The sequence below is a fragment of the Chlorocebus sabaeus genome, chromosome 20, assembly GCF_047675955.1.
Source record: "Chlorocebus sabaeus isolate Y175 chromosome 20, mChlSab1.0.hap1, whole genome shotgun sequence".
NCBI classification, from domain to species: domain Eukaryota; kingdom Metazoa; phylum Chordata; class Mammalia; order Primates; family Cercopithecidae; genus Chlorocebus; species Chlorocebus sabaeus.
In genome coordinates, this window is record NC_132923.1 from 101092957 (window position 1) to 101107203 (window position 14247).

Genomic DNA, 14247 nt, shown 5'->3' on the forward strand with positions numbered 1-14247 from the left:
ATTATTCATGAGATTAGCTAAGCTAATGACGTATAGTTACTTGCAAAAGCCAGATAATTTTCTGTAACGTACTCCTGTCAATGAATTTGTATTGATGCTATTCTTGTTCAACATTTCAGTTGAACAATCAAAATATACGGCAAATAAAGGTTTAACCAAGAGAAGCCTGCACAAGTCATTCTTGGGAGTTTAAAATCTAAAGAGAAAAAAAGCAGAAGCACCCACTTCATGGAGGGCAGATGTCGTAGCACCACATCAACGGCATGGACAGGGTTAGTGCTGATTGGCTTGTCTAATTCCAGTGGCTCAGGCAAGGTCCGTCCTGTCAGTACTTCATGCAGTAGATGCCAACTCACCCGAGAGACAAATTTGATTGACACCTTAAAAGGTCGATCTTTTCCACCTTCCCCAGGTAGAGTAACGTCTAAATCTACCTGTTGATGGGAAAAGAGTCAACTGGTAAATGCTGAAAATGATAAATACAATTATTTTAGATTTAACTTATAAAAATATCTAAGAGAAAACACGGCAAAAATAAAAAAGTCAATAGACTAAAATATATCATTTATTTTATTTTTTTGTCGATAAAATTTAAATAACACAGTTACTCACACCAGCATTATGTGTCATTGCAAAATACTGGAAACTACCCTAAATGCTCTAACATTTATGCAGCTATGAAAAAAGAATGAGGAAAACCTCTTGAAACTGCCATGGAATAAATTTCCAAGCTATACTATTAAGTGAAAAAAGCAAAGTACAAAAGATTACAAATACTATGACAACTTTTGTGTGAGAAAGGAGGAAATATTCACATGTCTGCTTACTTCTGCAAAAAGAAACATAGGAAGTGTGAACCAGAAACAAAGAAACTAGTTACTTTCAAAGGATGGGAGAGAATGGACTGGAAAAATAAGGACAGAACAATTCTGAGTACACGTTTTGGTATAATTTTGACATTTGGAAGCATATTAAAATTCTACATATTAAAAAAAAAAAAAAAAGGCCAGGTGCAGTGGCTCAAGCCTGTAATCCCAGCACTTTGGGAGGCCGAGACGGATGGATCACGAGGTCAGGAGATTGAGACCATCCTGGCTAACAAGGTGAAACTCCGTCTCTACTAAAAAATACAAAAAAAATAGCCGGGCGAGGTGGCGGGCGCCTGTAGTCCCAGCTACTTGGGAGGATGAGGCAGGAGAATGGCCTGAACCGGGGAGGCGGAGCTTGCAGTGAGCTGAGATCGCGCCACTACACTCCAGCCTGGGCGACAGAGCAAGACTCCATCTCAAAAAAAAAAAAAAAAAAAAGGCCAGGCGTAGTGGCTCACGCATGTAATCCCAGCACTTTGGGAGGCCGAGGTAGGCGATCACTTGAGGTCAGGAGTTCGAGACCAGCTTGGCCAACATGGTGAAACCCCGCCTCCACTAAAAATACAGAATTAGCCGGGCGTGGTGGCACGTCTGTAATCCCAGCTACTTGGGAGGCTGAGGCACAAGAATCATTTGAACTCAGGAGGCAGAGGGTGCGGTGAGCCAAGATTGCATCACCGCACTCCAGCCTGGGCAACAGAGTGAGACTCCGTCTCAAAAAAAAAAAAAAAATTTATGCCTGTAATCCCAGCACCTTGGGATGCTAAGGCAGGAGGACTGCTTGAGCCAGGGAATTTTAAACCAACCTAGGCAACAGAGTAAGACCTAATCTCTACAAAATTAAATTAGCCAGGTGTGGTGGTGCACACCAGCTGCTTGGGAGGCTGAGGCAGTAGGATCGTTTGAGCCTAAGAGGTTGAGGCTGCAGTGAGCCGTGAGTGTGCCAATGAACTCCAGCCTGGGTTACAGAGCAAGACCCTGTCTAAATAAATAAATAAATAAAAATGGAGGGAAAAAATTAAAACAGAATATCATAAACAGAATAAAATGAACCCAAATAAATTTCATATAAATAACATAACCACATTAAAAGAAAAGAAAAAGGAAGCACCAATTCAAGTAACTCTTGAACACAGTATGTATACTGACGACAGTCTTCATTCCAGGGGTAGAGAAAGGGTGGATTTAGAAGAATTGCATACAAAATAAAGCCTTGAATTCATTAGCAGGTTTCTGTTCTGTAGTGGTCTGAGTATAGTAATTCACAAACTATTTTATATGTACTGTAGGACTGGGCAAATGAGAAGGAGTGGTGATGCTTTGAGGAGCCAGGAATCTAACTAAAGAAGAAAGATACAAATATGGAATGGAGTGAGGAAAGGAAGAATCCCATGGAGTATAGACTGGAATTGGAAGAATCAGGTGTGAACTCATGATTTCCTATATATATATATGTGTGTGTGTTAGATTTACCATATAAAGTGTAATATGTTTTTGTTGTCTGTTTTATTTATTTATCTACTTTTTATATATTTCCTACCTCTATCCATTGAAAGGGCTTAGAAGCACATATACCCCAGCAGCAGTGAACATACCAATACCCAGATTTTCATTTCAAAATTGCATTTACCAACTAAAAGAAACCAGAGATCCTCAGAGAAATGGTTAGTTGTAGGACTGCAGCAGAGAAAACATAAAATAAACCAGGACCATCTTGTGCCAGAAAGTAATGAAGTAGGGTCATGCACCACATAATGATTTTTGGTCAACAATGGAGCACACATACACGGTGGCCCCATCAGATTATAATGAAGCTGCCTTATACAGGTGTACCATTTAAACAATTTTACAATGTATTTTTACTGCACCTTTTTATATTTAGATACGTTTAGATACACAAATATTTACCACTGTCTTACAAGTGCCTACAGTATTCAGTATAGTAACATCCTATATAGGTTTATAGCGACAATGAGCCATATTATATGGTGTAGGTATGTAGTAAGCTATACCACTTAGGTTTGTGTAAGTATATGCTGTGATGATAGCACAATGACAAAATTGCCCAAGGACACATTTCTCAGAGCATATCCTCATTGTTTTAGGTGATGCAGGACTGTATTCCCCAAAAAGTGTCATTTCAAAAGGACACAGGAGACAGCTTAAAAGAGTTCCCACCGGCCAAATCTGGGACAATCTGGGCAGTGAAATCAATAAAGAGTGAAAAAAAATAATTCTCCCTTACAGCAGATTAATGAATATATGGAGAAGGAATGACAGAATTAGAAAATCATCACTTCTACATAGTAATAATCCTTTCAAGCAAGAATAATCAGTTGCCAAGCAAGAATAATCAAAATCTAATGAACAACGGGATCCTTAAAAGTATTTCCCATTCAAAATTAAAAACTTCTGTGTATCAACAATCAACAGAGTGAAAAGGCAACCTGTGAAATGTAAGAAAAGGTTTGCAAATTACATATCTGATAAGAAGTTAATGTCCAGAATATAAATAGTTAATATCCAGAATACAGAAGTTAATATCCAGAATATATAAAAAGAACTCCTACAATGGTATTCATCAGTTTAGCTAAAAAAATTAAAAATCTAAAAGTAAAGAACTCCTACAACTCACTACCCAAAACTCCAAACAACTCAGTTCAAAAAATGGGCAAAGGACTTGACTACACATTTCTCCAAAGAAGATATACAAATGGCCAATAAGCCTACAAAGTTATACTCAACATCACTAATTGTTGGCGGACACGCAAATCAAAACCACAATGAGATATCATCTCACACCCATTAGGATGGCTACTACTAGAAAACAAAACAAAACAAAAAACAGAAAACAAGTGTTGGCATGGAAGTGAGAGTTTGGAACTCTTTGTGTTGGTGGGAATGTAAAATGATGCAGCCATTCTGGAAAACAATATAGCAGATTCTCAAAAAAATTAATAATTATCACATGACCTGGCAATTTACTTCTGGGTATATATCTAAAGAACTGAAAGCAGAGTTCAACATTTTTACATCTATGTTCACAGCAGGATTATTTGCAATAGCCAAAAGGGGTCCATTGATGCATGAAAGGATAAACCAAATGTGTTATATATATACAATGGAATATTATTCAGCCTTGAAAAGGAGATTCTAATACATGCAAAAATGTGGATAAACTGTGAAACAAGCTAGTCATAAAAAGACAAACAATCTATGATTTCACTTACCTAGAATAGTCAAAAATTCAGAGACAGAAAGTACTATGGTGGTTGCCAAAGCTGAGGGGAGGGAGCAACGGATACTGTTTAATGGATATTGAGTTTCAGTTTTGTAAGATAAAGACAATTCTGGGGATGGATGGTGATAATAATTATACAACAATGTAAATGTGCTTATTACCACTGAAATGTACCTTAAAATGGTTAAGATGGTAAATTTTATGTTACATATGTTTTATCATAATTACAAAAAGAATCTCCCTACAAGATGCTTATTAACTACAAGGAGAAAAAGAATACCCCAATAGGAGAAAACTGGCAGACACCAATTTAATCAACTGACCAAGTTAACATCACCAATAATTACCAATAATGGAACAAATACATACTGTGTGCTTCCTGATATGATAAGGAAAGAATGGTTATATAATATTCCTGCCAATAACGCATAACCAGAATGTAATCAAGGGGAAGTATCAGACAAACCCAGACTGGGGGACATTCTACAAAATAACTTGCCTATATCTTCAACAATGTTACTGTCATGAAAGAAAAAAAAAAGGCTGGGGAAAGAAAGACATGGTATTTGTATCATGATCTTGGACTGGATTCTGTAACAGAGGGAGAAAGAAATACTAAAGGGCATCATTGGAAAAATAGGTAAAACCAGAATTTGTATTGTTGATTAAATAAAAGTATCATATCAATGTTAAATTTAATGAACCTGATAACTGTACAAGGGTTTTTATCATTGTTCTTAGGAATATACATTCAAGTATTAAATACTGGCCAAACATGGTGGCGCTCCCAAAATCTCAGAACTTTGGGAGGCCGAGCTGGGTGGATTACTTGAGGTCAAGTTTGAGACCAGTCTGGCCAACATGGCAAACCCCGTCTCTACTAGAAATACAAAAAATTAGCCAGGAGAGGTATCACGTGCCTGTAATCCCAGCTACTCAGGAGGCTGAGGCACAAGAACTGCTTGAATCTGGGAGGCGGAGGTTGCAGTGAGCCGAAATCACACCACTGCACTCCAACCTAGGTGACAAAGCGAGACCCTGTCTCAAAATAAATAAATAAAATAAAATAAATATTAATGGGGCAAGGTATATGCAACCTACTTGTGAATGGTTCAGGAAAAAATAAGTATATATGTACAAAAGAGAAAGAAAAATAAATAAAACAAACGTGGAAATGTTCAGAACCTCAGTGAATCTAGGTAAAGGGTGTATGAGAGTTCTCTGCATGATTCCTGCAACTTTTCTGTAAGTCTGAAATTATTTCAAAACAAAAAGTTAAAAACAATCAGTGATAAATACATACATATGGATTGTAATAAAAATGGTAATAAATGCGTGCAAAAGGAGACACTTCAAAAATATACCTTTCCAATACAGGAATGCATATCTTACCCCTGTAGTTGCCACAGGAAGTGGATTGGCGGTGTAAAGACTTCTTTTTCCATCATAAACTGGTCTACGGTCTCCAAATATAGTTACTTTAAAATGCTGAACCATTGAGTCAACCACCTCCCTAAAGAAGGGAAACAATACATTCATATAATCCTCTGCAAGATGAAATACAAAAATATTAACAGAAGTAATTTCTGCCACTGTTTAAGGCTGTCAGAATTCTAAAAGACACTCAAATACGATAAAGATTTTGCTTTTAGAACCCTGGCTTAAGACACCAAAAAGATTGATTATTGCCAAAAGATGGCATACATTTCACTAGACAGAGAAGAATGAAGCGAGCATATTACTTAATTCCAGGACACATTTGACCTGCAAAATATTCTTAGAAACTGATTCAAAATCTCTTTCACCATCTCTAAGCACTCCCTAACATATTCACTTCTTTCTCCAAGAGTAGATACTCTTTCCTCTGTACTAAAAAAGCACCTAGTACATATCTCTATTAGAACACTTTCTCTATTATAATAATATATTTCAATTCTTCTGTGAGCCTCTTGAGAGCAGCAAACATACCTGTATTCCTTTCTCCTCCCATCCTTATAGTACCTAGCTAGTAAGGATATTATAAAACCTGCATTTTTACCCAGCAAACATTTGATCCAATGTAACTGACATAGAAAGCTATTCAAGACTTTTACATATATATACATATATATATATATATATATTTTTTTTTTTTTTTTGAGACGGGAGTCTCGCTCTGTCGCCCAGGCTGGAGTGCAGTGGCGCGATCTCAGCTCACTGCAAGCTCCGCCTCCCGGGTTTACGCCATTCTCCTGCCTCAGCCTCCTGAGTAGCTGGGACTATAGGCGTCCACCACCGAGCCCGGCTAGTTTTTTGCATTTTTTAGTAGAGACAGGGTTTCACCGGGTTAGCCAGGATGGTCTCGATCTTCTGACCTCGTTATCCACCCGTCTCGGCCTCCCAAAGTGCTGGGATTCCAGGCTTGAGCCACCACGCCTGGCCAAGACTTATATATTTAAAGCTTACAGACTATATAGGGAATACCAAATTTTCACAAATCAACATTTATTTTTTGTACACACATTTGTAAAAGCAGAGTAAAGATCTCTGAAAGGATATATTCCAAATGGTGGTTACCTCTAGAGAGGGAAGGGACAGGATCACAGGGTCGCTTTTATTTTGTTTATAAAATCTAAATATATTACAATGAGAATGTACTCACATAGTATTGATATAATGTAAAACTAATTTACAAGATTCAAGGCCAGGCACAGTGGTTCATGCCTGCAATCCCAGCACTTTGGGAGGCCAAGGTGGGTGGATCATCTGAGGTCGGGAGTTCCAGACCAGCCTGACCAACATGGAGAAACCCTGTCTCTACCAAAAATTCAAAATTAGCCAGGCACGGTGGTGCACGCCTGTAGTCCCAGCTACTTGGGAGGCTGAGGCAGGAGAATCGCTTGAACCCAGGAGGCAGAGGTTGTTGTGAGCTGAGATCATGCCATTGAACTCCTGCCTGGGCAACAAGAGCGAAACTCTGTCTCAAAAAAAAAAAAAAAAAATACAGATCTAACTCAGTTAAGTGGGGCAGGAACCCAGCATTTTCTGGGAACAACAAAAACATCAAGCTGACTTGATACCGAGAGTGATTTTCTACATGGCACAAAGTTTCTATTTTTTTCCACCCTTTTCAATTTTGTTTTACTAGAACTACCGAAAACAGTATCAAGTCTCTTCTAGAGTAAATTTTACAACAAATACTTGATTCACCTATTCATTTTTTAGTTCAAGACAAATTTCAATGATTTTCAGCCATTTTAAGTTTTCCTTTGTGGCCATTATTACTAAATCTGGTTTCTTTCTTTTCTTTTCTTTCCTTTTTTTTTTTTTTTGAGACAGTGTCTTGCTTTGTCACCCAGGATGGAGTGCAGTGGTGCGATCTCGGCTCACTGCAACCTCCGCCTCCTGGGTTCAAGCAATTCTCCTGCCTCAGCCGCCCAAGTAGCTGGGATTACAGGCGCGCGCCATCACATCCAGCTAATTTTTGTACTTTTAGTAGAGACGGGGTTTCACCATATTGGCCAGGCTGGTCTTGAACTCCTGACCTGGTGATCCGCCCACCTTAGCCTCTTAAAGTGCTGTTTTCTTAGGTGAAATTTTACAGATCTAATTTTTTGGGATGTTTTAACCATTTTGTCATTTTTTTTTTTTTACTCAACAGTAAACTGGTATAATTTCAACCTTACCAATTCTAGGAAACCCAACCAAATCACTCTAAGGATCAAAATGGAGGAGACTGAAATAGTAGGGCCAAAACATGTTAGGAATAAAAAATATCCTGCTTTAACTTAAACAGATTTACAAGGAAAAAAAAACCATCAAAAAGACGGCAAAGGACATGAACAGACACTTCAAAAGAAGACATACATGCAGCCAACAAGCATATGAAAAAATGCTCAACATTACTGGTAGAGAAATATGAATCAAAACCACAATAAGATACAATCTCATGCCAGTGAGAATGGCTACTATTAAAAAGTCAAAAAATAAGAGACGTTGGCAAGGTTGTGGAGAAAATGGAATGTTTATACACTGTTGGTGAGAGTGTAAATTAGTTCAACCATTGCGGAAAGCAATGTGGCAATTCCTCAAAGACGTAAAAATAGAACTACCATTTAACCCAGCAATCCCGTTACTAGGTATATACCCAAAGAAATATAAATTTTTCTATCATAAAGATATATGCATGTGTATATTCACTGCAGCACTATTCAGAATAGCAAAGACATGGAATCAACCTAAATGCCCATCAATGGTACACTGGATTAAGAAAATGTGGTACATACACACCATGGAATACTATACAGTCACAAAAAAGAATAAGATCATGTACTCTGCAGAACATGTACAGAGCTAGAGGCCGTTATCCTTAGCAAACTATCGCAGGAATAGAAACCCAAATACCGCATGCTCTCACTTAATAAGTGGGAGCTAAATGATGAGAACATATGGACCCACAGGTGAGAACTATAGACACTGGGGTCTACCAGAGGGTGAAGGGTGGGAGGAGGGAGAGTATCAGGCAAAATAACTAACGGGTACTAGGCTTAATACCTGGGTGACAATAAACCCCTGTGACACAAATTTACCTATATAACAAACCTGTACATATACCTCTGAACTTAAAATAAGTTAAATATACATACATATGTTCATACATAAATGTATACTTATATATCAAAGCAGGATATATACATACACATACACAATTTTTTGCTACAATTTTGGCAAAAAAACACATATATATATATCCTGCTTTGAGGCCTAACACATAGTATATCCTCAATAAATGCTCTAACAGTGAATAACCTACCTCAATGAAATGCTGGAACCTCCAATGGAATATATCTTAAGCCGAATTCAACACATCTCGTCAGAGTTAAATGTGGTTATCTTCTGTTTGCTACTCCTCTTTAACTAATAGTATCTCCATCTTCCCAGTTACCCAGATTCAAAACTTGGCTCATCTCTGCACCCAACTGGTTGTGGACACCACGTCTTTGCAGTATTTCTTATACCAGTCCTTTACTTTCCATTCCCAATTTCCACAATCCTAAAGAAAAGCCTCATGTCCTCGTACCTAGATTATTTTAAGTTTCTTTTTTATGTTCTTAGTCTTTTTTTTTTAAACTCCAACCCCATTTACATTCACTGTTAAATAAGTTCCCAAGTCCCACTTTTATTCCTCAGGTACAAAATATTTAATCATACTCCTCAGTTCACAGTGTGTTATCATCATCTGTATAATACCTCTCTTCTAACTGATTCATTTCTTTCCATCTCCATATCCTATCCCCCTTCCCCTTCCCAAGAAGTTATTCTTCTAATTTGTTTGACAAACATTCTTCTATTTCTATGTTTTCCTCCTTTTACCCTCTGCATTAGATGTTTTAAAACCTATTGATGTTGCTGTAGTATATTTATTATAGTATATCTATTTTTATTATTTTTAAAGATTTAATCTGTAAAAAACTGGTTGTATACAATTTCAGTGACTTGGTTCATTGTTTCTGATTGATGCAAAGTACTCCACATGTTGTCTATCCACTCCCGCAGCATTGCAGATTCACAGTATCTTTAATGGCCAGTCATCAAAAACAATGTTGAAATGAATTATCTCCTTACATGTCCCCTTACGAACCCATGTGAGAATTAATCTCTGCTTATAGACCCAGAAACAGACTGTTAGGTCAAAGTGAATCTTATCAAGAAAATGATGAACTGTCAAATTGTTCTCAAGACTGACTACACTAATCGGCACTCCTTGAGGCTCCTATTTCCCTGTGTCCAGCCAGTATGTAGCATTATCTAGCTTTGCTTTCTAATTTTTGTTAGCCTAATTGGTATAAACTAAAAGAATGTTTTAATTTAGATTTCTCTTATTACTAATGAATTTGAGAACTTCATCAAATTAAATTTCCCTTATGACTTCAAGCTTTTGAGGTATTAAGAAATACTTTCCTAATACTAAGTCAGAAAGATAAATCATGTTTTATTAACTTTATAGTTTTGTCTACATTATTTTAGTCCTTCTTTATAAACAGCAAGGACCCAATTTTATTTATCTCCATCTAGTGAGCAGGTTTCTTCATGCCACCTACTAAATCAAGCTTATACTTAACTAATCAATTTGTAATGGCATTTTTATCTCATTCACTTCTCATATATAAACCAATCTGAGTTCTCTATACTGTCCCAGTGTTCTGTTTGTCTGTTCTTGTGCCAGTACCATATGTTTTCTTTTTTTTTTTTGAGACGGAGTCTCGCTCTGTTACTGAGGCTGGAGTGCAGTGGCGCGATCTCATATCACTGCAGCTCCGCCTCCTGGGTTCACACCATTCTCCTGCCTCAGCCTCCCAAGTAGCTAGGACTACAGGCACCTGCCACCATGCCCAGCTAATTTTTTGTATTTTTAGTAGAGATGGGGTTTCACCGTGTTAGCCAGGATGGTCTCAATCTCCTGACCTTGTGATCCACCCGCCTCGGCCTCCCAAAGTGCTGGGATTACAGGCGTGAGCCAACACGCCTGGCCAGTACCATATGTTTTCACTATTACTAGAGTGTTTATTATGGGGCAGGGTAAGTTTCCTACTTTTTCTAAGTACACTTGAACACTGGAATAATTTTCTACCTTAGAAAACTATCAATACCATACAGAAAGGAAGCATATCTAGTGCCCTACATACAGTAAGTAATTAATAAATACCTGTTGGCTAAGAAACCTCCAACAACACATACTTGGAGGACATGACTAGCATGTTAAAAACATAAATTAGTATGTTAAAAGCTACTAACTACAACAATGAACAAAATGAAGAAGAAACATAATAAGGGTAACTGTAATACCTAAACACTTATGTCTAAACACTTCAATTGTAATAAGAACAAATTAGAAAATCTCAGCTTACCCACTGCTACTGTGGACAAGGGCTCTAAATGACTACAAGCCCCAAATGAGCTAACAGTATGATGTGGCTTCCTCAAAAGTAAAAAAACTGAGGTTGCATATATTTAAGTACTCAGATAACCCACTTAATAAGGCAGGTAACTATCCCACCATATATTAAAACAGATCATTTTACATCTTGGAGTACTCTGTTGAATTTGTGAAAAATGTAAGACCCTAAAAAATTCAAATATAACGAGGAGGAGGCAATCCTGATAGAAAATCACGTAATATGAGTAAACATAAATCAAACCAAGGATTTTTAGTCTGGAATAGGAAAGACTCAAAAGAAAATTACAGAATAAGTCTTTGGCTATTTTGATAGATTGTCATGTGAAAAACTAAGTAGAAAGAACTAGGAAAAATAGTTGGAACATTAGACAGATTTTGGAGCAAAATTTTCATGATTTTCTAACCACCAGTTATTTAAAAGTAAGTTACACTACCTTATAAAGTACCTGAGTTCATCTTTGCTAGAACTGTTCAAAGAGCTGCTATATGACCAACTGTCAGGGAAGATACAAATTTAAGATTAAAATGAAATATCCGTGATACCCTCTTATAGTAAAATTTAATTTTAAAAATACCAAATAATGAAATGTTGTAAATTTTATCACAGTAAATCGTATCATGGCATTAGATAGTGCTCTTATGAATAATTACACTTACATTTGACAATTTATTCAGAGTCTTAAGGAAAAAGTATTGGAATTCTATAGTATACTGGTCAATTTTTTCACTCGACAGTTTTTTAAGTTCATAACTGACAAAACCAACACTACAAACAGAGTCATCTTTCATGAGGGCCACGAGTTATTATTTTTTTAACCTCTCACTAATATGATGCAATTAATTCATATATTTAGAATTTTTTTTTTAAAGAGATGGGGTCTCACTATGTTGTCCATGCTAGTCTCGAACTCCTGGGTTCAAGCAATCCTCCTGTCTCAGCCTCCCAGAGTGTTGAGATTACAGGTGTGAGCCACCGTGCCTGGCCAGATTCATATATTTAGACTTTTAGCGAAAAAAAAAAATTTTTTTTGAGACCACGTCTTGCTCTGTTGCCCAGTCTCGAGTGCAGTGATGTGATCATAGTTTACTGTAACCTAGAACTCTTGGGCTCAAGTGATCCTCCTGCCTTGGCCTTCTGAGTAACTGGGAATATAGGTATCCAGCATATTTTAGTGTGCAAGCTAACAAAATGACAAACCTAGGGAGAGCAATTTCTCATTTCTTATCTTAAAGGACATTATGGAAAAGCGTAGTTTATTAGAATCTTTAACAGGTAAGCATGTGGAACTAGAGAAAACAACTCTTTAAAATAGTAATTTATCTAGTGTCCTAAGCCATCTAGTCAGCTACAGTAACAAAGGTACTATTGTATTACAATGAAACTTGGAATTGAGAAACTACCAAACTGAGAAACCTTTAAAATATATGTACTGAAATAAGTAGGCAAAAGTTTTTAGTCCCATTCTGTCACTAAGTTGTTAAGAAAGTTATTTAACCTCTCTGATTTGAGTTTATCAATAAAAATGAGATAACAGTCTCGGGAACCAAATAGGATATTAATGAAAATAATTTGGAGATTAAAAAAGCAAACACGTATAATATTTTTCTATTAAAATCTAAGCATAATTATCTCACAAATATATTTTAAGAATTATACTGAAGTCTTCCAAATAACAAATGAATACACTACAATGTTTTAGCATCAAATATAGTAAATTAACACAAAAAATGAATAATTCTGATAATCAACATAAACTGATAACTGGGTTTCCTCTATATTTTATGACATTAGTCTTTTATTATAACAACAGGGTTAGGAGTGGAATCTTTTGTTCAAATATAGTACTTTTAGCAAAATATTTAAGTGTATATTGTTAAACCAGTTCTTAGTTTACCATAAGTAGTAAAACTAGACTAACAAAAATACATAAAATATTTTAACTTCTAAAACAGTGATTGGGAAAGTAATTTGGGAAACAAAATCTGAGTAAACACGGATAAGAACATCTAACCAATCTTCAGTGGCTTCCTTTCAATAATAACCTTAGTCTGAGAAGAAAAGAATACTTGCAGAATTACACTGTGGTGTTTTTTAGAACGTCAAGCTAGAATTTAAGAATCCTTAAGAATAACTGGTAATTACTCCAAAAATGAAATCTACCTGCATACATTAGATCTTCTAAAGGGGTACAGCCTATCCTACTATCCTTACCTCAATCACTACTTCCTACATTCTGATACCAACTCTTTTGACTCCGTCATGCTCTGGTGCACAGACTATAAAGCAAAATTTAATACTAATTTCATTAAGTCCCATTTTATCACCTGACTTATACAGCAGAAAAATGGTAGGAGAGAGAAACTTTAATGTAAAAAAGAGGACAGCAAATTATTTTCCTATGAGTTGTAATTACTATAAGCTTACAGAGATCCACCTCCATCTCACTTTATTAGGTACCTCTTAATTCTCTGCTCTCAAAAGACAGAATGAAAAATATTCTAGTCTACAGAAGATAACATGAAAGAACATTTTCCCCAAAAGTTGACTGACATTATCCATGGCTACAATAAACGAATGTGTCACTACTGTATAGACAGAAAGAAGACTGCTAAAGTATAACAAAATGTCAAAATCATCCAGAGGTTTACAAAACACAACAAAAACAGCTGGCAGTCTCTTTGAATCCTTCCAATCTCTAACTTATCTTTGTAACTCTGTGGTTATTAGCAGAGAAGGTAGCCAATAAATACTTGGCAACAAGATAAACTTTAAGGTATGCAAAATAGAGAAGAGAGGGATTATATTTTAGATCTTTTTTCTTTTTTCTTTTTCTTGAGACAAGGTCTGGCTCTGATGCCCAGGCTGGAGTGCAGTGGTGCAATCTCAGCTCACAGCAACCTCTGCCTCCTGGGCTCAAGCCATCCTCCTGTCTCAACCTCCTGAGTAGTTGGGACTACAGGAGTGTGCCACCATGCCCAGCTAATTTTTGTATTTCTCGTAGAGATGGGGTTTCATCATGTTGCCCAGGCTGGTCTTGAACTCCTGAGTTCAAGTCATCTGTCTGCTCACCTCGGCCTCCCAAAGTGCTGGGTAGAACAGATTTTTTTTTTTTTGAAGCGGAGTCTTACTCTGTCACCTAGACTGAAGTGCACTGGCATGATCTCGGCTCACTGCAACCTCTACCTCTCGGGTTCAAGCA

The 14247-nt window shown here is 36.8% G+C and overlaps 1 protein-coding gene across 3 annotated transcripts in view; it reads right to left on the bottom strand.

Moving 5' to 3' along the window:
* Nucleotides 1–14247, bottom strand: part of AGO3 (argonaute RISC catalytic component 3) — a 139720-nt gene that overhangs the window by 99449 nt on the left and 26024 nt on the right. For all 3 annotated transcript variants that reach the window (XM_007979423.3, XM_007979422.3, XM_037997061.2), the window contains 2 exons: nucleotides 5503–5623; nucleotides 226–434 (listed from right to left, as the gene is read on the bottom strand). In XM_007979423.3, the coding sequence (XP_007977614.1) occupies nucleotides 226–434; nucleotides 5503–5623 (330 nt within the window). The remainder of the gene's footprint in view (nucleotides 1–225; nucleotides 435–5502; nucleotides 5624–14247) is intronic.